The following is a 22,826-nucleotide window of genomic DNA, read 5'->3' as shown; positions in this document are numbered from 1 at the left end:
GTCCCATTTTTATTGGCCACACCCGAAGGCACGCGCACTCAGTACCACTAAGGGGCATAACTACTGGGGGGGCAGGGTCATTTTTAAGTTGATAATTTTTGTATGGCCCCCAAAGGATTTTATAAATATCCAAATGGCCCTTGGTAAAAAAAAAGTTCCCCAACCCTGGTCCTCGAGACCAGGGTTGTAAGACGCATTTTCGTGGAAAAAGCGCAAAAAAAGTAGACGTTCTGCGATACAGACTCACACGGCACTCACGCGTTATGTTTAACGTGACTTGTAGTGCATGGAACAAATATGTAAAGGCCCCCATCCACTAGTCCAACTTGTCTGAGCTGCATGTTGCATCAGACTTCAGCTTCCCGGGAATCAGATTGGACCCTTGCCTTAATTTTCACTAGATTCAATTCAGATATAGCTGATGCGATCTATTATGTGCCACATCGCATCAGATATATCTGACGCACACATGCTACATGTGATTGATCTGATGCTGCTGCCACCGCACTCTGTGGTGGGTGGGAGTGGCCGGGGAGATGCCAGTCAAGTGACACTTGAGATGAATCTGATGTGATGCATCTGAAGTAAAAAAAAACAAAACAAAACACTCAGTTGTGCACCTGACTTCTTTAGATTCAGATAAATCCTCGGTGCAGCACCAAGGATCTATAGCTCACACATATCGGACACAGGACTGCGCATCGGATCAGAGGAGACGTCCGATGTGACACTTTTCATCAGATTTGTCAGATGCGTCGAAATCTGATGAAAACTGCTCAAATCGGACTAGTACACACGGTGAGATCCATGCTATGCCCGATTTTCATTTGCGATTTCCAGCCCAGATAGCACAGATTTTGACTAACTTTTCTTGAGATATGGACTATGTGTGCTTATGATTTTGGCTTATGTGAGATGTCATTGACATGTGAGATGAACTAGATAGTACACCGATCTAGCAAGGATTGACTTGCCTGCACAGTCTATGGGTGTGTACACACGGTGAGATCCCTGTTATGTTCGATTTTGACTATGAGATTTCCCTTGAACTCCCCCAGAGCCCAGATAGCACAGATTATACAGATATTGACTATCTGTGCTTGAGATTTTGTCTATGTACGATTTTGACTAAGTGCCAATTTTGACTATACTTTGTACTAGATAGTACACTAGATAGTCAAGATTGACTTGCCTGCACAGTCTATCTAGCCTTACGATACAGACCCCACGGTAGCGCGCATCGGGATCAAATCTGTATCGCAAGCTGCCTAACACCTTGAGATATGCACTAACTTTTCATAAGATTGTGACTATATAGTCAAAATCTTACAGATTTATCTCACCGTGTGTACACACCTTATCTTTTCTTGCGATGCCGACTTGGCGGGACCGCGCATTGGGATCGAATTGGGATCGCAAGGTGACTTTCACCTTGCGATCTGCACTAACTTTTCTTGCGATTTTGACTATATAGTCAAAATCGAAAGAAAATATCTCACCGTGTGTACACACCCTAAGAGGACCCATCCGTACATTTACATCTATTTCAACTGTTCTGTAAACCGAATTACACTGTATGGGGTCAGGTAACACCCCCTTTACTGCTTGGCAGTGCACAATAGATCCAAGAATGTCATAATCCACAATAAGGGCTCAGTGGAAAGAGAGACACATGCCACAAAATTACTATTTTACAGGACAAGTTATATGTGAATGAGATTTATGACATCAGAAATTAAGAGATTGTCAATAAAGTTTGAGTGCAGTACTTATTTTATCCTATGCACATCAGACTCCTTGACCCTAAAGTATTGGAGGACATTGCAGTCACTCTAGAAAAGTGGTTCTCAAACTCAGTCCTCAGGATCCCAAACAACTTACATTTTCCAGGTCACCTAGCAGATGAACAGGTGTATTCATTAATCACTGACACATTTAAAAATATCCAGAGATTGCGACAATTAGTTCACTTGTGATTCTTTGAGGAAACCTAGAAAACATAACTTGTTTGGGGTCCTGAGGACTGAATTTAGGACCCTATGCTCTAGAATCTAGATCATCATAAAATTAATAACCAGAGTACAATAGTTTTGCAGCAATATAATTAAGAATCTTTGAATATAATTATAATATTTTCTGCTCAATTCCTTCTGTAGATGTTGTTTAGTACATTTGTGGAAAAAAAAATTTTCATACTGGTTCAACCAGGTGCTGCTTTTAATACAATAATTTAAAAAAATAGATATTCCAATATCTTTAGAGTATACCCAACCATTTGTTCTAAACTATATATAGTAACACTAACAACTACTGTACCCTTGGGTGTAGATTACATATCTTTAAACCACACTTCTACTCACCAGGACCTTTCAGAGACTGCAAGCATGCCAAAGAATCCGGATTCTCTAGTAGTGGCATTTACCTGATAAAACCAACTAACGCTAACAGCCACATGCAACTATGGTGCGAGAATAGTTTGGACCCCGGTGGCTGGGCTGTCATACAGCGGAGGATAGATGGCTCAGCCAACTTCTTCAGGAACTGGGAAACCTACAAGGTTAGTAACGGAAAATGGTCTACAGATTTACTCCTAATGTATTGGTTGGGTTCCAAATCACATTGCCTTCTCTGCAACCCTCACAATTCCATTACATCTTTTAAACACTAAGGGGCCTATTTATCACGATCCGCATCCAGGATGCGGATGACAGGTGATGAAACCGCTCAAATCACAGGGATGTATCAATTATAGCATGTAGGGACAGAGCTTGCGGTCAAGCTCTGTCCCTGCGATGACACTCCGCAGCATCATCGGGGTATTTTTCGTAAAAAATACCCCAATGTCCTGCTGCGCATGCGCCGCCCCTGCCCGGTCGACCCCCTCCCCTGTCGCGACTACCCCTGCGTGCCGCGGACTCCCCCCCCCTTTCAACAGCAGATGAATATACTCACCAGTCCAGGGAGCCGGTCCGCGCTGCTCCTGCTGGGCGCCGGATCCTGTGCGCTGTAGTGACCCCCGGTGCTGTAAGGTGTGCTGTCGCTTTGCAGCGTCACTTAACTGCACCAGGGTCACACTGCAGCATATGGGGGACCCGGCGCACGGCAGCGTTCAGCGGAGCTCCCTGGACAGGTGTGTATGTTTTTTCTTTGTTTTTACTTTTTACACTGATCAGCTTGTGTGCTGTCCTGTGATGGCTGGCGAGATTATCACAGGGCACACTGTGGTATTTTTTCAAATTTTTTTAGTAAATTTGGCCACATCACATTTCTCATAAGTATGGGGAATGCAATGTGCCTTACTAAAGAAAAAAGTTAATGAAAGGGTTTGGAGTAGTTTTTCATGAAAACTGTTCCAAATGCCCTTTAATACATTCAGGTGATACTAAAATAATGTGAAAAGGGTGTGAACACCCTTTTTCACATTATTTTAGTAAAAAATAAGAATTTACTTACCGATAATTCTATTTCTCGGAGTCCGTAGTGGATGCTGGGGTTCCTGAAAGGACCATGGGGAATAGCGGCTCCGCAGGAGACAGGGCACAAAAGTAAAGCTTTTACAGGTCAGGTGGTGTGTACTGGCTCCTCCCCCTATGACCCTCCTCCAGACTCCAGTTAGGTACTGTGCCCGGACGAGCGTACACAATAAGGGAGGATTTTGAATCCCGGGTAAGACTCATACCAGCCACACCAATCACACCGTACAACTTGTGATCTAAACCCAGTTAACAGTATGATAACAGAGGAGCCTCTGAAAGATGGCTTCCTAAACAATAACCCGAATTAGTTAACAATAACTATGTACAAGTATTGCAGATAATCCGCACTTGGGATGGGCGCCCAGCATCCACTACGGACTCCGAGAAATAGAATTATCGGTAAGTAAATTCTTATTTTCTCTATCGTCCTAAGTGGATGCTGGGGTTCCTGAAAGGACCATGGGGATTATACCAAAGCTCCCAAACGGGCGGGAGAGTGCGGATGACTCTGCAGCACCGAATGAGAGAACTCCAGGTCCTCCTTTGCCAGGGTATCAAATTTGTAAAAATTTACAAACGTGTTCTCCCCTGACCACGTAGCTGCTCGGCAGAGTTGTAATGCCGAGACCCCTCGGGCAGCCGCCCAAGATGAGCCCACCTTCCTTGCGGAATGGGCCTTAACAGATTTAGGCTGTGGCAGGCCTGCCACAGAATGTACAAGTTGAATTTTGTTACAAATCCAACGAGCAATCGACTGCTTAGAAGCAGGTGCACCCAACTTGTTGGGTGCATACAGTATAAACAGCGAGTCAGATTTTCTGACTCCAGCCGTCCTTTAAATGTATATTTTTAAGGCTCTGACAACGTCCAACAACTTGGAGTCCTTCAAGTCGTCTGTAGCCGCAGGCACTACAAGAGGCTGGTTCAGGTGAAACGCTGATACCACCTTAGGGAGAAAATGCGGACGCGTCCGCAGCTCTGCCCTATGTCGAATGGAAAATTAAATAAGGGCTTTTATAAGACAAAGCCGCCAGTTCAGATACTCTCCCGGCCGAAGCCAGGGCCAGTAACATAGTCACTTTCCATGTGAGATATTTCAAATCCACATTCTTTAGTGGTTCAAACCAATTGGATTTGAGGAAATCTAAAACTACATTTAGATCCCACGGTGCCACCTTAGGCACCACAGGAGGCTGTATATGCAGTACTCCTTTGATAAAAATCTGGACCTCAGGGACTGAGGCCAATTCTTTTTGGAAGAATATTGATAGGGCCGAAATTTGAACCTTAATAGATCCCAATTTGAGACCCATAGACAATCCTGATTGCAGGAAATGTAGGAAAACGACCCAGTTGAAATTCCTCCATCGGAGCACTCCGCTGCTCGCACCACGCAACATATTTCCGCCAAATACGGCGATAATGCTTCGCGGTGACTTCCTTCCTTGCCTTTATCAAGGTAGGAATGACTTCTTCTGGAATGCCTTTTCCTTTTAGGATCTGGCATTCAAACGCCATGCCGTCAAACGCAGCCGCGGTAAGTCTTGAAAAAGACAAGGACCCTGCTGAAGCAGGTCCCTTCTCAGAAGTAGAGGCCACGGATCGTCCGTGACCATCTCTTGAAGTTCCGGGTACCAAGTCCTTCTTGGCCAATCCGGAGCCACTAGTCTTACTCCTCTTTGCCGTATAATCCTCAAAACCTTTGGTATGAGAGGCAGAGGAGGAAACACCTATACCGACTGGTACACCCAATGTGTTACCAGCGCGTCCACAGCTATTGCCTGCGGATCTCTTGACCTGGCGCAATACCTGTCCAGTGTCTTGTTGAGGCGAGACGCCATCATGTCCACCATTGGTTTTACCCAACGGTTTAATAGCATGTGGAAAACTTCTGGATGAAGTCCCCACTCTCCCGGGTGAAGGTCGTGTCTGCTGAGGAAGTCTGCTTCCCAGTTGTCCACGCCCGGGATGAATACTGCTGACAGTGCTATCACGTGATTCTCCGCCCAGCGAAGGATCCTGGCAGCTTCTGCCATTGCCCTCCTGCTTCTTGTGCCGCCCTGTCTGTTTACATGGGCGACTGCCGTGATGTTGTCCGACTGGATCAACACCGGTCTTCCTTGAAGGAGAAGTTTCGCCTGGCTTAGAGCATTGTAGATTGCTCTTAGTTCCAGAATGCTTATGTGAAGAGACTTTTTCAGGCTCGACCACACTCCCTGGAAATTTCTTCCCTGTGTGACTGCTCCCCAGCCTCTCAGGCTGGCATCCGTGGTCACCAGGATCCAATCCTGCATGCCGAATCTGCGGCCCTCCAATAGATGAGCCTCCTGCAACCACCACAGAAGGGATACCCTTGTCCTCGGCGACAGGGTTATCCGCAGGTGCATCTGAAGATGCGACCCTGACCATTTGTCCAACAGATCCCTTTGCATGGAATCTGCCGAAAGGGATTGCTTCGTAAGAAGCTACCATTTTTTCCCAGGACTCTTGTGCATTGATGTACAGACACCTTTCCTGGTTTTAGGAGGTTCCTGACCAGGTCAGATAACTCCTTGGCTTTTTCTTCGGGAAGAAAAACCTTTTTCTGAACTGTGTCCAGAATCATCCCCAGGAACAGCAGACGAGTTGTCGGCATTAATTGGGATTTTGGAATATTCAGAATCCATCCGTGCTGCTTTAGCACCTCTTGAGATAGTGCTAAACCCATCTCTAGCTGTTCTCTGGACCTTGCCCTTATTAGGAGATCGTCCAAGTATGGGATAATTAATACGCCTTTTCTTCGAAGAAGAAATATTATCTCGGCCATTACCTTTGTAAAGACCCGAGATGCCGTGGACAAACCAAACGGCAGCGTCTGAAACTGATAGTGACAGTTTTGTACAACGAACCTGAGGTACCCCTGGTGTGAGGGGTAATTGGAACGTGGAGATACGCATCCTTGATGTCCAAGGATACCATAAAGTCCCCTTCTTCCAGGTTCGCTATCACTGCTCTGAGTGACTCCATCTTGAACTTGAACTTCTTTATGTACAGGTTCAAGGACTTCAGATTTAGAATAGGCCTTACCGAGCCATCCGGCTTCGGTACCACAAAAAGAGTGGAATAATACCCCTTCCCTTGTTGTAGAAGAGGTACCTTGACTATCACCTGCTGAGAATACAGCTTGTGAATGGCTTCCAAAACCGTCTCCCTTTCTGAGGGGGACGTTGGTAAAGCAGACTTCAGGAAACGGCGAGGTGGCTCTGTCTCTAATTTCAACCTGTACCCCTGAGATATTATCTGCAGGATCCAGGGATTTACCTGCGAGTGAGCCCACTGCGCGCTGTAATTCTTGAGACGACCGCCTACCGCCCCCGAGTCCGCTTGCGAAGCCCCAGCGTCATGCTGAGGCTTTTGTAGAAGCCGGGGAGGGCTTCTGTTCCTGGGAAGGAGCTGCCTGTTGCTGTCTCTTCCCTCGTCCTCTGCCTCGTGGCAGATATGAATAGCCCTTTGCTCTCTTATTTTTAAAGGAACGAAAGGGCTGCGGTTGAAAGGTCGGTGCCTTTTTCTGTTGGGGAGTGACTTGAGGTAGAAAGGTGGATTTCCCGGCCGTAGCCGTGGCCACCAAATCCGATAGACCGACCCCAAATAACTCCTCTACGCATCGCCTGTCCACTGTCGTGTCCATAAAGCTCTTCTGGCCGAAATGGACATAGCACTTACCCGTGATGCCAGTGTGCAGATATCTCTCTGTGCATCACGCATATAAAGAAATGCATCCTTTATTTGTTCTAACGACAGTAAAATATTGTCCCTGTCCAGGGTATCAATATTTTCGATCAGGGACTCTGACCAAACTACCCCAGCACTGCACATCCAGGCAGTCGCAATATCTGGTCGTAGTATAACACCTGCATGTGTGTATATACCTTTTTGGATATTTTCCATCCTCATATCTGATGGATCTTTAAGTGCGGCCGTCTCAGGAGAGGGTAACGCCACTTGTTTTGATAAGCGTGTTAGCGCTTTGTCCACCCTAGGAGGTGTTTCCCAGCGCTCCCTAACCTCTGGCGGGAAAGGGTATAAAGCCAATAACTTCTTTGAAATTAGCAGTTTTTTTATCGGGGCACCCCACGCTTCATCACACACGTCATTTAATTCTTCTGATTCGGTAAAAACTACTGGTAGTTTTTTCACACCCCACATAATACCCTGTTTAGTGGTACCTGTAGTATCAGCTAAATGTAACATCTCCTTTATTGCCAAAATCATATAACGTGTGGCCCTACTGGAAAATACGGTTAATTCGTCACCTTCACCACCGGAATCAGTGCCTGTGTCTGGGTCTGTGTCGACCGACTGAGGCAAGGGGCGTTTTACAGCCCCTGACGGTATTTGAGGCGCCTGGACAGGCACTAATTGAGTGTCCGGCCGCCTCATGTCGGCAAACGACTGCTTAAGCGAGTTGACGCTATCCCGTAATTCCACAAAGGCATCCATTCTGGTGTCGACCCCCTAGGAGGTGACATCCTCATATTTGGCAATTGCTCCGCCTCCACACCAATAACGTCCTCATACATGTCGACACACACGTACCGACACACAGCAGACACACAGGGAATGCTCTATACGAAGACAGGACCCACTAGCCCTTTGGGGAGACAGAGGGAGAGTCTGCCAGCACACACCAAAAAGCGCTATATATGACAGGGATAGCCTTATGATTAAGTGCTCCCTTATAGCTGCTTTTATATTAATATATTGCCATTTATTTTGCCCCCCCTCTCTGTTATACCCTGTTTCTGTAGTGCAGTGCAGGGGAGAGACCTGGGAGCCTTCCTGACCAGCGGAGCTGTGACAGAAAATGGCGCCGTGTGCTGAGGAGATAGGCCCCGCCCCTTTTTCGGCGGGCTCGTCTCCCGCTATTTAGTACATTTAGGCAGGGGTAAATATCTCCATATAGCCTCTGGGGCTATATGTGAGGTATTTTTAGCCTTTTTAAAGGTTTTCATTTGCCTCCCAGGGCGCCCCCCCCCAGCGCCCTGCACCCTCAGTGACTGCCGTGTGAAGTGTGCTGAGAGGAAAATGGCGCACAGCTGCAGTGCTGTGCGCTACCTTAAGAAGACTGCAGGAGTCTTCAGCCGCCGATTCTGGACCTCTTCTTGCTTCAGCATCTGTGAGGGGGCCGGCGGCGTGGCTCCGGTGACCATCCAGGCTGTACCTGTGATCGTCCCTCTGGAGCTTCATGTCCAGTAGCCAAGAAGCCAATCCATCCTGCACGCAGGTGAGTTCACTTCTTCTCCCCTCTGTCCCTCGTTGCAGTGATCCTGTTGCCAGCAGGAATCACTGTAAAATAAAAAACCTAAGCTAAACTCTCTAAGCAGCTCTTTATGAGAGCCACCTAGAATTGCACCCTTCTCGGCCGGGCACAAAAATCTAACTGGAGTCTGGAGGAGGGTCATAGGGGGAGGAGCCAGTACACACCACCTGACCTGTAAAAGCTTTACTTTTGTGCCCTGTCTCCTGCGGAGCCGCTATTCCCCATGGTCCTTTCAGGAACCCCAGCATCCACTTAGGACGATAGAGAAATAATGTTAATAAATAGACCCCTAAAAACATAGAGAGGCATTTGACTAGTTCCCTTCCCATATCAAGGTTAGCATTGCAGTGGCCCAAGCCAATAGTAGTGCTCCGGACACACTGCAAGGTGGGGTACCTTGGGAAAGCAGAATATCTCTGGTAATCAGAGGTTAGGTAGCTGCCACGAGGAGTGGATTCTATCATTGGGCCAATAACGTTATGACAAGGGGGATAAGGGTTCCTATTAAAGAGACTGCCCGCTATGCAACCACATAAGAAGTGAAGTTAGGTCCTCCACTATGTAATCCTTTGGCAGTGCAAACTCTGCAATAGTTTAAAAAATAAAATAAGAGAGGATTCAGAAACATAATTTGGGTCTCCAATAAAAAAAGGGTAAAGACCCAACGTTTACCTTTGCATCAAGTTCCATAACGCATTGGAAAGTGATAAAATGGGTGTCAAGTAAAATAATTTATTGATTGCAGGCTCATAGGTTGGCTGGTATTATCATTACATAGGGAGGATTTTATTTATTTATAGTGTTTTATACCGCAGAACATATTCCGTTGCGCTTTACAATTGGAAACTGTGATAAAACAAAACTGGGTAATAACAAACAAACAGTCATAGAGGTAGGAAGGCCCTGCTCGCAAGCTTACAATCTATTGGAAAACAGGCATTCATACACAAGGATAAGTGCTACCTATTGCATAATTGTTCACCAGATTGCAAAGGTTCTTGGTGGCTGCATGATAAGACCACATTGTGATGTTGGCTTGGGGTCCGGAGGATGGGAAAGTGATGAAAGAGAAAAAATGTGAGGATATGTGTGGAGGGGATGTAACTGGATAGGAAAGCTTATGAAAGTTGAGTGAGCGGTTCTGAAATGTGGATGACTTATAATATGTTGTTTGCTATGTATAATATAAGTAGAAATGGACAATGCTAGTTACAAGCTATAGCAAGCGCAAGACAAAACTATGGTCACTGTACTTTCTCTCTCTATACAGAAAGGCTTTGGGAACATCGACTCTGAATACTGGCTGGGTCTGGAGAACATTTATAAGCTAACAAACCAAGATAACTATAAGCTGTTGATTGAACTGGAAGACTGGAATAATAAAAAGGTCTATGCAGAATACAGCAGCTTCCGACTGGAGCCAGACACCGATCACTACAGGCTGCGATTGGGGACGTACCAAGGGAATGCTGGAGACTCTATGGTCTGGCACAACGGAAAACAGTTCACCACATTGGACAAAGACCGAGATATGTATTCAGGTGAGGCAAAGTTATTTACAGCTCCAGAATAATACCAAACCCAAAACTGTTAATCCGGTAGCAAATGGCTGGGGAGATTAAAAGTTACATTTGTTAAAGAACTGGTGACCTGTAGGTCGCCCAACGTTATGTCAGAAGAAGCGAGAATTTGTAAAAATCATTGGCAAGGAGTCCAGGATTGTCCCCAGTCTACTGATCGGACACTGCATTAAATGCATTTAATAAAACATCACAAATAATGTATAACCCATTGGCCAATAAATAGGATGCGAGACACGTAAGGATTAGGAGATGGGTCTGGTGTCTGGCCAACCTGTTCACCACTACTATAGTTCCAAACAGAGATCAAAATACCACAGAGAACCTGCATTAGCTGGAAGTGAGAAAAACCCTGATGGGTTTGGTGGGCAGATGGGCATTGCAGAAAAGGCATGGATACCCCTGTTTCTGTGGAATATCATGAGATGACTATAACTAACAATTATACAGGACTAGAATAACCAACACTGCCCCAAATGAACACGAGAAAATTATGCGCTAAATAAGTTTATGGTTTTATTCCAGGTAACTGCGCTCATTTCCATAAAGGAGGATGGTGGTATAATGCCTGTGCGCACGCCAACCTTAATGGTGTGTGGTACAGAGGAGGAATGTACCGCAGCAAGCACCAAGATGGCATCTACTGGGCAGAATACAGAGGAGGCTCCTATTCCCTCAAAAAAGTCCAGATGTTGATCAGACCGATAGACTGAAGCAAACAGACAATGAAGCAAGACAAACAGATTATTATTTTAATGTTGTGGATTATGAAGACTCACATTACATGGTATTATTTTATGGAGTCGTGTTTGGCTTCATCGGAGATACTGTTATTAACAAGAGTGTTAACAAGAGGACGCTGGACTTCCCTCTACTTAAAGGTTACTATGAGATAAGGAAATATATGTATTTGTGCTATATATTTTATGGGATTTATGTAAGAAAAAACCGATAAAACATGGTTTCTAAAATGCCAACAGACAGCAATTTTGAATGATTAATGGATGCAATAAGGGAGGGTAGGTGTATAACCATAGTTAGTGTAAGGGCCACAATACAGGAAAGCTGGACAGCAGTAGATTAGAAATTCAAAACATAGATGTGCATAAGTGACAATGTCTGTAATATATAATTTATCTTGCTTGCTTACATTTATGCATTGTGGTTTCATTTTTAGCATTATTTAAATAGGGTTGTTCTATAACCCCGTTACGCAAACATGCCCTCACATGCAGCAAATCGGAGGTTCGTAGGCCATTTAAGCCTATTTATATTGTTCTGTAATATGTAAAATGGTACTAAGCCAGTTGTGAACTATATGCGTGTTTTGTTTTTATGTTTAATATATCTGGGATCTCATCTCTGAAAGGCTGTATCACCATATTGTCAGGAAAGTGAAGGCGCCAATTGGAGACATTTGGCGAATGAACACAATTTAATACTACACACTTTAGCAGTACTAGAACCCATACATGAATGGTGTGGTAGCCTATAGCAACCAGATGCTTTCTATCATTTGCTAAACTGTACTAGAAACCGCTACCCATGGAACAGTTTGCAGCATATTTGCCTATTCTTAAAAAAAGCATTTCAGGGAAATTCTGAAAACTACAACTATGTGCATCTAGCACTGAAGAGGGCGTGCATTGCTCCAAATGAGAGGTGTGCCCTAAAACTGACTTAAATCCAACTAAAATGAGCCCCAAAAGGAGACAGACAAAATATTTTCATCACACATCCTTGGGCACACAAACATTCATGTAAGCCATCAGTGTATTGGAGAGTGGTGACCATTTTCTTGTAGCACACATAGTTTTTACTCTTCTCTACAGCATTTCCTCCATGGTGGTTGCAGAGTGATGACACCGGGCCAGCCTGACTGCACCCACCTAGCCTCAGGGAGATTGCTAGACTTTCCAGGTAGTCACCACTATTTCAAAGGGAGTCTCCATGACATACAGTGAGAGAAGTGCACCCTAATGAGTATTTCACGGTAGTACCTCTTCCTCTTCATAACAAACTGCTAGAACCCACAATACATAGAACTTCCAGCCCACACATGCAAGGACAATGCAACAGTCAGTAGTTGCAGCAGCCAGTCCTACAGTAGCTGGTAATTACAGGAAGTGTAGACAACTGGCTGTTAACAGTCCCATGCAGCCATGAGCACCAGTGATTGGGTACTCCTACTTGTATGGTTCTCGGCGCCAGGATCCCGACCGCTGGCAGCTGGGCGAGCGCAAATGAGCCTCTCGCGGCTTGCTGCACTCGCCACGCTGCGGGCACGGTGGCGCGCCACAGTATTTATTCTCCCTCCAGGGGGGTTGTGGACCCCCACGAGGGAGAATAGTTGTCAGTATGCCGGGTACCGGGATTTCGGCACCGGAATACGGAGCGCCGGGATCCTAAAATGCCGGCATACTGCATACCACCCACTTGTATGGCACTAACCTTACACACCAGGTGAGTTTGCCTATATAGAACAATAAGCTGAAATCACAAAGCGCGTTATGCATACAGACATCATTGCCATGTCCTTATATGCAAATCCCTGTATCTTTACGCTACATATGCAAAGCTGGCTGCACATGGGACCATACTGCTGCTTGACGCGAGTGATGGATGACCGGATACCCAATCTGGCTTCAGAATGACTTCATGCTGGATAGCAACTATAAGCTGTGTGAGGGTCTGGCAGATAGCACGCTGAGTATGAATTGGTGCCTGTGTGATTACCCCCGTTCTGCTTCAGTGCACTTAATCTAAATCACTGACACACTGGACTTGTTGCATTACGTCTTTGACATACAGTGGGGAGGAGGCTAAAACTTCCAATGCAAGTCCCTCCAGTGTATCAGCACACATTAAAATCACATGTGTACATCACCAACCCAAATGTAGAATGAGGGCCCACATACAGTCCCATGTTCTCCCCCTCCCTTCTGATAAAGAGCTTTCATGAGCAGAAACCACACTGGCCTTTAAGTTCCTCTTCTGTGTAATATCAACGTAGGATTTCTACATTAGCACCATATTAGTTGTAAGCAGGTATATCCACAACAGAACAGAAAGGGCTGGATCTAGTAGAGGCTGGTATCTGCAGTGCAGAAGGGTAATTAGATGTAAGGGGTATGGGTCGACGCAACTTAGGTCGTCAGTCATTAGGTCGACCACTGAAGGTCGACATGCATTAGGTTGACAGGGGCAAAAGGTTGACATGGCCATTAGGTCGACAGGTCAAAAGATCAACATGGGGTTATGGACTTTGTGTCGTTTTCTTCGTAAAGTGATGGGGAACCCCAATAAGTGCACCGTGTCCCCTCGTATGGCGAGCGAAGTCAAGGTGCCTCATTCCGCTACCGCTGCGCTCGGCACAGGTTACCGTTCCCAATTGTAGTCCACGTGGATTGTCAAGCATGAAAAAGTCCAAAAAATGGAAAAAAGTAAAAAAAAAAAAATCATGTCAACCTTTTGACCTAGTACATGTCGACCTAATGACCATGTCGACCTATTGACCATGTTGACCTGTTGACCTAATGCATGTCGACCTTCAGTGGTCACCCTGACTGTCGACCTAAGCTGTGTCGACCTAACGACCGTATCCCGATGTAAGCAGGTGTATCCACAACAGAACAGAAATAAGTCTAGCTCCAGTAGAAGCTGGCATCTACAGTGCAGAATGGTAATTAGCTGTAAGCAGGTATATCCACAACAGGACAAATAAGTCTAGCTCCAGTAGAGGCTGGCATCTGCAGTGCAGAAGGGTAAAGCACTATACTGCTGGAAATCAGACATCGGAAGTTACAAATCATCCACAACGAGGAAGAGGTTCCGTGTATCATCTAACACACCTGCCATCTGGAGAACGCATGAACATGTCAGCTGTAATGGCCATGGAATGGGAAAGACTCGGGAGATTGTGGGATTCCTGCTTTTACATCACCCTTCTAAGCACACACCATTAATAATATAGAAGTAGTACATGCATATACATAGCATAAGCCATTAGTAACATAGTGCACACACACATCGCAACAGCACACACACTACTGGAACAGTGGAATGAAATTAAAATACAATAATCCCTCTTTATAACACTTCACACACCATAAACAGCATATGCTCTGCACAAAAGCCCATTAAAATGCATTTGGAGGTATAAGCTCTATTGTACATAATGCTTGCGACTGGGTTTTCCAGCTAAGGGTTAGTTTTGTAAATACTACAGATGTGTCCTCTTACAACTTTGCTCCATGCACCACAAGTCACGTTACATATAACACACGAGTGCAGTGTGGCTCGGTAGCACTGGGGGTCTTTTTTGTGTTTTTTTTCTGCGAGCATGCGTCTTAGATGCAAAGTAATGTAATAGGACTCACAAGCAGCTTCTGCTGATTAAAATGATATGTGGCATGCCTATATTCTGTGTGTGACTGCGACTATTTGCTTACAAAATGCCATGCTACAGTGTTTTCCTGGAAAACACAGTAACGTGGCATTTTGGATGCAGATACAGCCACTATTACACACAGAACATATAATTTTATTCAGCATGTTTCCCAATACATTACTTTGCGTCTTTGCATTTTCGGGGGGGAAAAAAGAGCAGCAAATACGCTCAGCGCTAGAGTCCCGGCAATAGCTGTTTAGCGTGACTGCAGCAGTATCCGGTTGATAGACAGCGTCTTGTTAGACAGTCAATAGAAAGACACCATATGTTAGACAGACATTAGGTCGACAGGGTCAAAAGGTTGACATGAAATGGTAGACAGTACAAAAGGTAGACAGGGTCAAAAGGTCGACATAAAGATAGTTGTTTTTTTATTTAACATGTTTTTGGACTACTTCATACCTTCTCTATCCATGTCGGCATAGAGTTGGTTACAAACCTTGTGGCGAGCGGATGCCTTTCTACAATTGGGGGTGCCAGATGACAAAACTATCCACACAATCCACAAAAATGCAAAAAACATGGAGTCTACCTTTTTTGTGTCCACCATTTTTATGTCAACCTTATGACCCTGTCGACCTAATGTCTGTCTAACATATGGTGTCAATCTATTGAAGGTCTAGCTAGACACTGTCTTATCTATCAACCCACACCCACTGCAGCAAGGATGTAGGAGAACACATCTGTATCTTGCTGCCTACCTTCTTTTGTTTTATTAGATACATTTTGTAGTTGACATACCTAACGGTACCTGCAGTGTTAAACTGTTATTACCTTATATGGAAAGCAGCATACAGTCCTGCTTACAGCCACTATAACTCACGGCACCAGCAGCTCATTGTCAACCTGGCCTGGTAATCATCTACACATGCTGTGATTTCCAAATTAGACAGCAACAGACAGTGACCTCTATCATTTTAAGCAGTTTTCTGTATTAAACTGTACTTTTTATTGCTTGCCTTAGAAACATGCTGAATCAACTTATTAACCTTTGTACTACAGACTGAAACCATTGCCGTGGTCCTGCATTAGGGCTCATTCACACAGTTGTTTTTTTCTTTACTCCCTCCACATCTGGAACAAAAACACACACTTAGGGAGCAACAGTGACCATTAAACAGCTCTGGCAAACACTCAACCCAAGCGCGATACCCCTGCAGGCATTGAAAAATTGAAAAACCAGATACCTTTCCTGTGCGTTGCTTTCAGAGCGCATAGAGTAGAATAGGAGATGAAGAGGGCACAGGGTGACAATTACCCATAACCCCCCAACCGTTACTATATGCAGGTTTTTATAAAACCGATTCCTTCATCAAAGAAAAAAAAAGCAGAAACAAAAGCAAATTTTTAAGTGTACCATATTCATGAAAGAAATGGTTAAAGGATTATTAGAAGCAATTGGCATCCAGACTGAGTTATATATAAACATATTTAGGTATATGCAATTGCGGTCGAATTCCCGAAAATGACGAAAAACGGGTCATTTTCGACACACAAAAAAAAATAAATCGACAATGCAATACAGTAATTTTCGTCAAAAAAACTGACTTTTCAGATTCGACTTTTTGCAATTCGACATTTTGAAAATTCAACATGTCTGCAGTGGTAAAAATGCGGCAATTCGACAAAAGTATATTCAATTGAAGAATGTGGATTCGACTTTAGTGCTTTTCAACAGTAATATCGTCAATTTCCTTCCGCCTCACTTTGCTGGCGGAATCTAATACAAAAAAATTAAAACATGGGTTTTTTTGTGTTTTTTTTATTGCTAATAGCATATCTATTTATATTAGAAGGGATTATGTACTTGGTTTGTTTATTAGAGGGACATAAGCATTATTTTTATATTTTTTAAAAGGTTTTTTTTTTTTTTAATGACTAAAATAGAAAGAGCATGGTTTTTAGTGGGAAGGGGTGGGAATGGGTTAAAATCAGGAAAAAAAAATGCGTGGGGTCCCCCCTCCTAAGCATAACCAGCCTCGGGCTCTTTGAGCCGGTCCTGGTTGCCAAAATACGGGGAAAAAAATGACAGGGGATCCCCCGTATTTTAACAACCAGCACCGGGCTCTGCGCCTGGTCCTGGTGCAAAAAATACGGGGGACCGCGGGTGACCTCACCACTGACCGCAAAGTTCCCACCATTGAATATAATGGAGGGGCTGTGCGATGCGCTGTCTGACAGCTCAGACGCGCATAGCCAATCAGGAGAGTGCCACGACGTGGCGCTCCCTGATTGGCTGGAGGGACTCTCTGTGACAGGAGTCACAGGGGGTGTCAGGATTCGGGGAAAGGGGTCCCATGTGTAAACATGGGACCTCTTTCAGTCTGTGTGAATCGGGTAAATGCGTTTTTTTTATTTTGCCAAGTACGTGGATTACAAATATCAATGGACACTGGATTTAGGGGAGTATAATTTTATTTTCAGGTACACCCCGTGGATTCTACTTGGACAAGTGGACCGAACGTCGTGTCAACATAGCTAAGTATGTGTGTGTGTGTCGACATGTATGTAATAAAGTTGTACTTTCAAGGTGTGCGTGTCCTGTTTTTATTTGGGTATTTTTTTTGCAGTAGAACTACAGGTACCAGCGGGCCCGTTTCCCTCCCCCCCGCATGCTGGTACTTGTGGTTCTCCAAGTACCAGCTTGCAGGGGAGGCTTGCTGGGACTTGTAGTTCTTCTGCAAAAAACAATATTCTTTCATTTTACTCAAGGCTATCAGCCCCCCATCAGCAGCCCTTGGATGGGGGGGGGGGGGGGGGGGGAAGACAGCCTCTGGCATCACCCCTGGCCCTTGGGTGGCTGGGGGGGACACCCCTTGATTGAAGGGGTCCCCACTCCTCCAGGGTACCCCGGCCAGGGGTGACTAGTTGGGTATTTAATGCCACGGCCACAGGGAGCGGTATAAAAGTGTCCCCCGGCTGTGGCATTATCTGTCCAGCTAGTGCAGCCCGGTGCTGGTACATACGGGGTACCCCTACTCTTTTTGTCCCCCGTATTTTTTGCACCAGGACCAGGCGCAGAGCCCGGTGCTGGTTGTTAAAATACGGGGGATCCCCTGTCATTTTTCCCCCCGTATTTTGGCAACCAGGACCGGCTCAAAGAGCCAGAGTCTGGTTATGCTTAGGAGGGGGGACCCCACGCAATTTTTTTTCGGGTTTTTTACCGTTTTTTTGTACCGTCTGAAAAGTCGATTCAAAATCCGTCAATTGGTCCGTTTTTCGACAGCGGGACTGTCGAATCCGTTTTTTATTGAATATGTTGTATTCCGGCACCCGCCGGCCGGAATTCGACGGTCGAATTGTGTCGAATTTAAAAACGGCCGAAAAAGTGCCGCAATTCGCCCGGAATTGCATATACCCCATTGTGCTTTTGCAGAATGTCAAACTGACTTTTTCAAAATGATTTAAGAGCTTATTAAAACCAAGCAAGAACAAAACAAACTCACTTCTCAAAGTATACCTACTGAAAATTACGTCTTGTGCTGCATTACACCCCAAAACATGTGTTCTAAAGATTTAAGTCCGCAAAGATACAGCGGATGGAATCAAGCGATCAGAATTCCAAGTATATACATCCTCAGTGATGGATTTGTGTGAGGCAGAAGATATGATCTAAATCTGCCCATTGATCAAACTCTTTATCAGCAACCGAGTGACCGGGCCGCCTCCTATTCATAGCGAGATCTGTTTCTATTTTATTCTTCATTATTTGCAGATGGAGCAATAACTCGCATACGATTTGTGCTAGAGCGTTTCCAGGCCATGCGTGTGCCAGAAGAGGAATAACAAAACGAAGGAAAAATATGGCAAGAGAGAGACCTATATATATATCCTTTTGACTTGCATAAAAACCATGTGAATCAAGAATAAGGTTACTGTGTTCATATTGTGCTGACAGTTGCAGTTTTAAAATCCAATAATTTAAGAAGGGGGGAGGTTGGTTATGGCGTGAACTACACCACAAGATGCCAGGAGTACAACGCACTGATTAAAACTGGCAATGTGTAGGTAAAAAAAAACTTGTAATGAAGGCTGAACGTTCAATGAACACCGGATTGCTATAATTTATATTGCAGACGGCCCAATTCCCATCCAAAGTGCAACTTATTTCCATCAGGAACTCTGAGCTGCAGATCTGTCCTATAAATCATTAGCTCTGTACGATTGCATAGTAATTAATTAATTCCTTACACAACAGCTGGGAAAACACCAGAACTCATTAAAATGATCCCATGTGCGTACATTTTTTTTTTACGGTACAACATATCAGGCATTGGTCGGTGGGATAATGTAGGAAAATTGAACAGCCAGCCAGAATTCAGCTGGCTCTGGCAAATAAATTGCCTGTCCAATGCTTTAACTTTGTCTCAAAGCCAATTCAGCAGTCAGGAGAATAAGCCTGAGCACTTACTGTGACTAGTAACAATCACGGAGGAGGAAACCGTAACACAGGAACAACACAGGGAGCGGATGTTGCCCAAGGCAAGCCTAATACGTAACTTGCCAAACAGAGCAGCCGAGCTCAGGGACATACTCAGACTCTCTCCAGTGAGCAGCGCCGGAGCTCTGATCTGCAATGGGCTAAATAAAATCACAATATAAAACGTGTAATGACATTGCAAGGGCCCAAGAAAAGCAGTTGTGAAGAGTGAATCATCAGGAAACAGGCTTCTCCTCTGACCTCTCTTTCCAAGAAATATTATATCATATGCAGGAGCCAGGAAAGTCCTAGGAGACTGTACTCAGGGAAACACAGCTTGGTTTGGGGGGGACGAGAGGTGAAATCCATCTTGCCTCAGCTCTAGCTGCCAAGAACTCTATAAAAAGAAGTCATGTGCATTACTGGGGATCCCTGCTGGGTACACAGACGCCTCCATTACTGCACCAGAAAAGGGAAGCCACAGAGAAGTGATCCATACTGCTGCTGGAGACTCGAGCGTCCGTGGGTTCTCCTGCTGGAGGGGCACAATAGATCCCAGAATGCAATGCAAAGCCATGGGAGACGTGCTGACATGCTGTACCTAGCCTTTTTATTCACCAATATGGAAAGCCATGGGTTCTACCTCTACATTATGCTATAGTAAAGAAACATACTGCACAGTATGATTCTCACAAAAATATAGTACTGACACAGCAATCCAATGAGTATATATACATCTAGCGTAATCCATAGCTATGGTTTATTAGAGGCACGGTGGACCTCGGAATACCAGCTTCTATTGAACAGACAATACATTAGGAGCTGTTGTCTGAGAGATGGGAGCAAGAAATAACAGGGATATGTATCCAGCCTATAAAACAAAAGCTAGGATGGGGTAGTCACTACATGCAGCAGCTGATTGGACAACCACTCACTGGTGGATACTACATAGGCAGGATGAGTATACATATAACCTTCTGCACAATTACGTCCAGGATTCATCTACAACTATGGCAGCAGTGGACTAACAAAGCCACCAACAGGGTCCAGTAGAGAAAAGGACAAGACCCTGATCCCATCTCCCAAAGCCCCCAATATGTTCTTATGTCCGTGGTGAGCTCGAGCCAGTGAAGCCCTGTTTAAGTACCTGCTCATGTTTAAATGAATAAAAAGCAGAGCGGGGAGCCCAGAAGGATTGAACAACATTGCGAGTACTTATCCTAAATTTTCTATGGAGCATGACATGTTTCGCCCCTGTATGGGCAGTCCTCGGATTGAAGACTTGTTTCATAATACAATAGAAGTGTGTAGTATAGGCAGACAGAAGGCTTCACCAAGAGCATGAATGTAAAGGTCATATAAGATAGCACAGTATTGAACAGAACATTTTGGTATTTGAAGCTGTATCAGTTAGATAATTACTCATTTATTAATTATCAATGATTGGAAATATAATTATAATACTTTCATAATGATAAACCAAAAAAAATGCCATTTCAAATGTCTGGGGGACACATCATTAACAAGTTACAGTAATCTCCTCATTAGGGGTGCAACAATAAAGGACTTCGTACACATACCTGTAATGGAAGTGTCACTGCACCTTTTTCCGCTCATTCCACCTCAAGGCCCACAAGGATGGAAAAACTTTAGCTAGAAACACAGGTCCGCCCAGACACACACAAAGGATAAGAGGTTGGGTCTAACATAACCTTTCTTACAATAAACTGAACACCAGAATAGACTACTGTAAAATAAACCCACAGCCACGACCACAGACAAAGACATAACTGGTGGGCAGTGTGCAGCTCTCACCATTCTGGAACAAAATTTGTACTTCTTGTCAGAGGAACCTAATACCCCTTTTCCACATGAGTACCAGGTCCGAACTGGGATGTTTAACCCGGCTACAACCCGTGTCGGCCCCGCTGTTTCCACTGCACTTCGACACGGGTTATTCCCGAGTCGGATCTGTTTCCACTTAATCCGGGTAAGCTCTGTAAAAGCCTATTGATGTCACTCGTTACTTGGGTCTGAAACACAGGTAATGACTGTTTCCACTGCACATTACCCAGGTAGCTACCCGGGTAGGATTCCGGGGTCACGCAACCCGTGTTGAGCCGTTTCCACTTACTAAAAACCCGTGTTGATGCGCACCCCAGTGCAAAAACACGGGTAAATTTAGCTAGTGGAAAAGCTGTATAATTCTCCCTGATGGAGCAGCCCAGAACAAAGCAAAAGGGGTTGATTCAATTAGTGTTAAGGTTCTTTCAAAACCTAAAAATGTGTGTGTGTATATATATATATATATATATATATATATATATATATATATATATATACACACACATACATATATACACACAAGACCCAGAGAGGACTGAAACATTGCTGCTACTCTTTGCACTGATGTTGCTCTGAATAAAAACTATTACCTTTTGAAGACTGGTGAGTGCTCCTAACTTCGTTGGCTACATTTGGAGTGGTGTCTATTGGATTCACTCAAATAAGGATGATCACCCCAGCAATTGTATTTTTCAAGTGAGTGTGGATACTTTGGAGGACTTATACACACTATATATATATATATATATATATATATATATATATATATATATATATACATACACACACACACACACATACACACACACACATATAGTGTCAAGGTTCTTTCAAAACCTTAAAGTGTATATATAAGCACACAGAGGGTCACACATGTAGCACAAGTGAAATTGACGTGAGAAAAAGCTGCTGCATCGTAGCACTTTGCACACAGATTCGGACTCCTTTGCACAAAGATGTATGGATAATGCACTTCTAATTGATCAGTGATCAATTCAGCCCAGCTAAGTAGTTTTGTTACTCCCAGTTGTTTTATTTGTGCAATTAAGACACATTTTCAGCAAATAGGATGACTGGTACAGCTGAGTCGCCCTGGGCCTGGAAAGCTAATAGGGGCTGGCTATTAGGTGCAAATAGAGCCACAGTATATGAGGACACATCTGTACGGATGTATGAGAAGTGTCTCTCTTTGGAACAGCACAGCGGCATGGGTGAGTGGGGGTCGGATGGTAAGGTAGATATTATTTGGGTTGTGCGAGTGTTAAGGGTTAATGCAGAGGTTCCCAAACTCGGTCCTCAAAGTACCATAACACTCCTTGTTTAAAGTATATCCACGCTTGGCCACAGGCGACTTAATCAGTACCCCCCCCCACCACCTTCCCCCGTCATTTTATTTAAGCACCTGTGCTGAGCCATGGATATCTATAAAGGCTGAACTGTTATGATGTTGAGGACTGAGTTTGGGAACCACTGGGCTTGTGATGGAATATGAGGGTTCAAGACTGAAGGATGTTTGCTCCAGGGTATACACCATAATGAAATGCTTCTGTGTACAGGCAGAGCAGTATTTGCACTGCTTTCCAGACACCTGCAGCTAGGCCCCCAGATGCAGAAATTAGGCTGCAGTGAGGGTCTTGCGAGAAAAGCAGATTCCAGAAGGAGGACAGGCTGAACTTGTAGCTCTACACCCATGATCTTCACATAACACAAAGCCCAGGTAAGTGGACCTTTTCTAAAACAAAGTACTGATGTCTTG

General features: G+C 44.6%; 2 protein-coding genes across 15 annotated transcripts in view; one reads left to right on the top strand and one right to left on the bottom strand.

Annotated features, from left to right (window-relative positions):
- The window catches only part of ANGPTL1 (angiopoietin like 1), a 44,323-nt gene extending 32,611 nt beyond the window's left edge, over positions 1-11,712 (top strand). For both annotated transcript variants that reach the window (XM_063939730.1, XM_063939729.1), the window contains exons 3-5: positions 2,364-2,557; positions 10,046-10,316; positions 10,881-11,712. In XM_063939730.1, coding sequence (XP_063795800.1) covers positions 2,364-2,557; positions 10,046-10,316; positions 10,881-11,068 — 653 coding nt within the window. In that variant the 3' untranslated portion in view covers positions 11,069-11,712. The remainder of the gene's footprint in view (positions 1-2,363; positions 2,558-10,045; positions 10,317-10,880) is intronic.
- RALGPS2 (Ral GEF with PH domain and SH3 binding motif 2) overlaps positions 1-22,826 on the bottom strand; it is a 359,193-nt gene that overhangs the window by 140,551 nt on the left and 195,816 nt on the right. The gene's annotated exons all lie outside the window — the stretch shown is intronic.

The sequence above is a fragment of the Pseudophryne corroboree genome, chromosome 9, assembly GCF_028390025.1.
Source record: "Pseudophryne corroboree isolate aPseCor3 chromosome 9, aPseCor3.hap2, whole genome shotgun sequence".
NCBI lineage: Eukaryota > Metazoa > Chordata > Amphibia > Anura > Myobatrachidae > Pseudophryne > Pseudophryne corroboree.
This window is presented reverse-complemented; position numbering and strand designations above follow the sequence as displayed.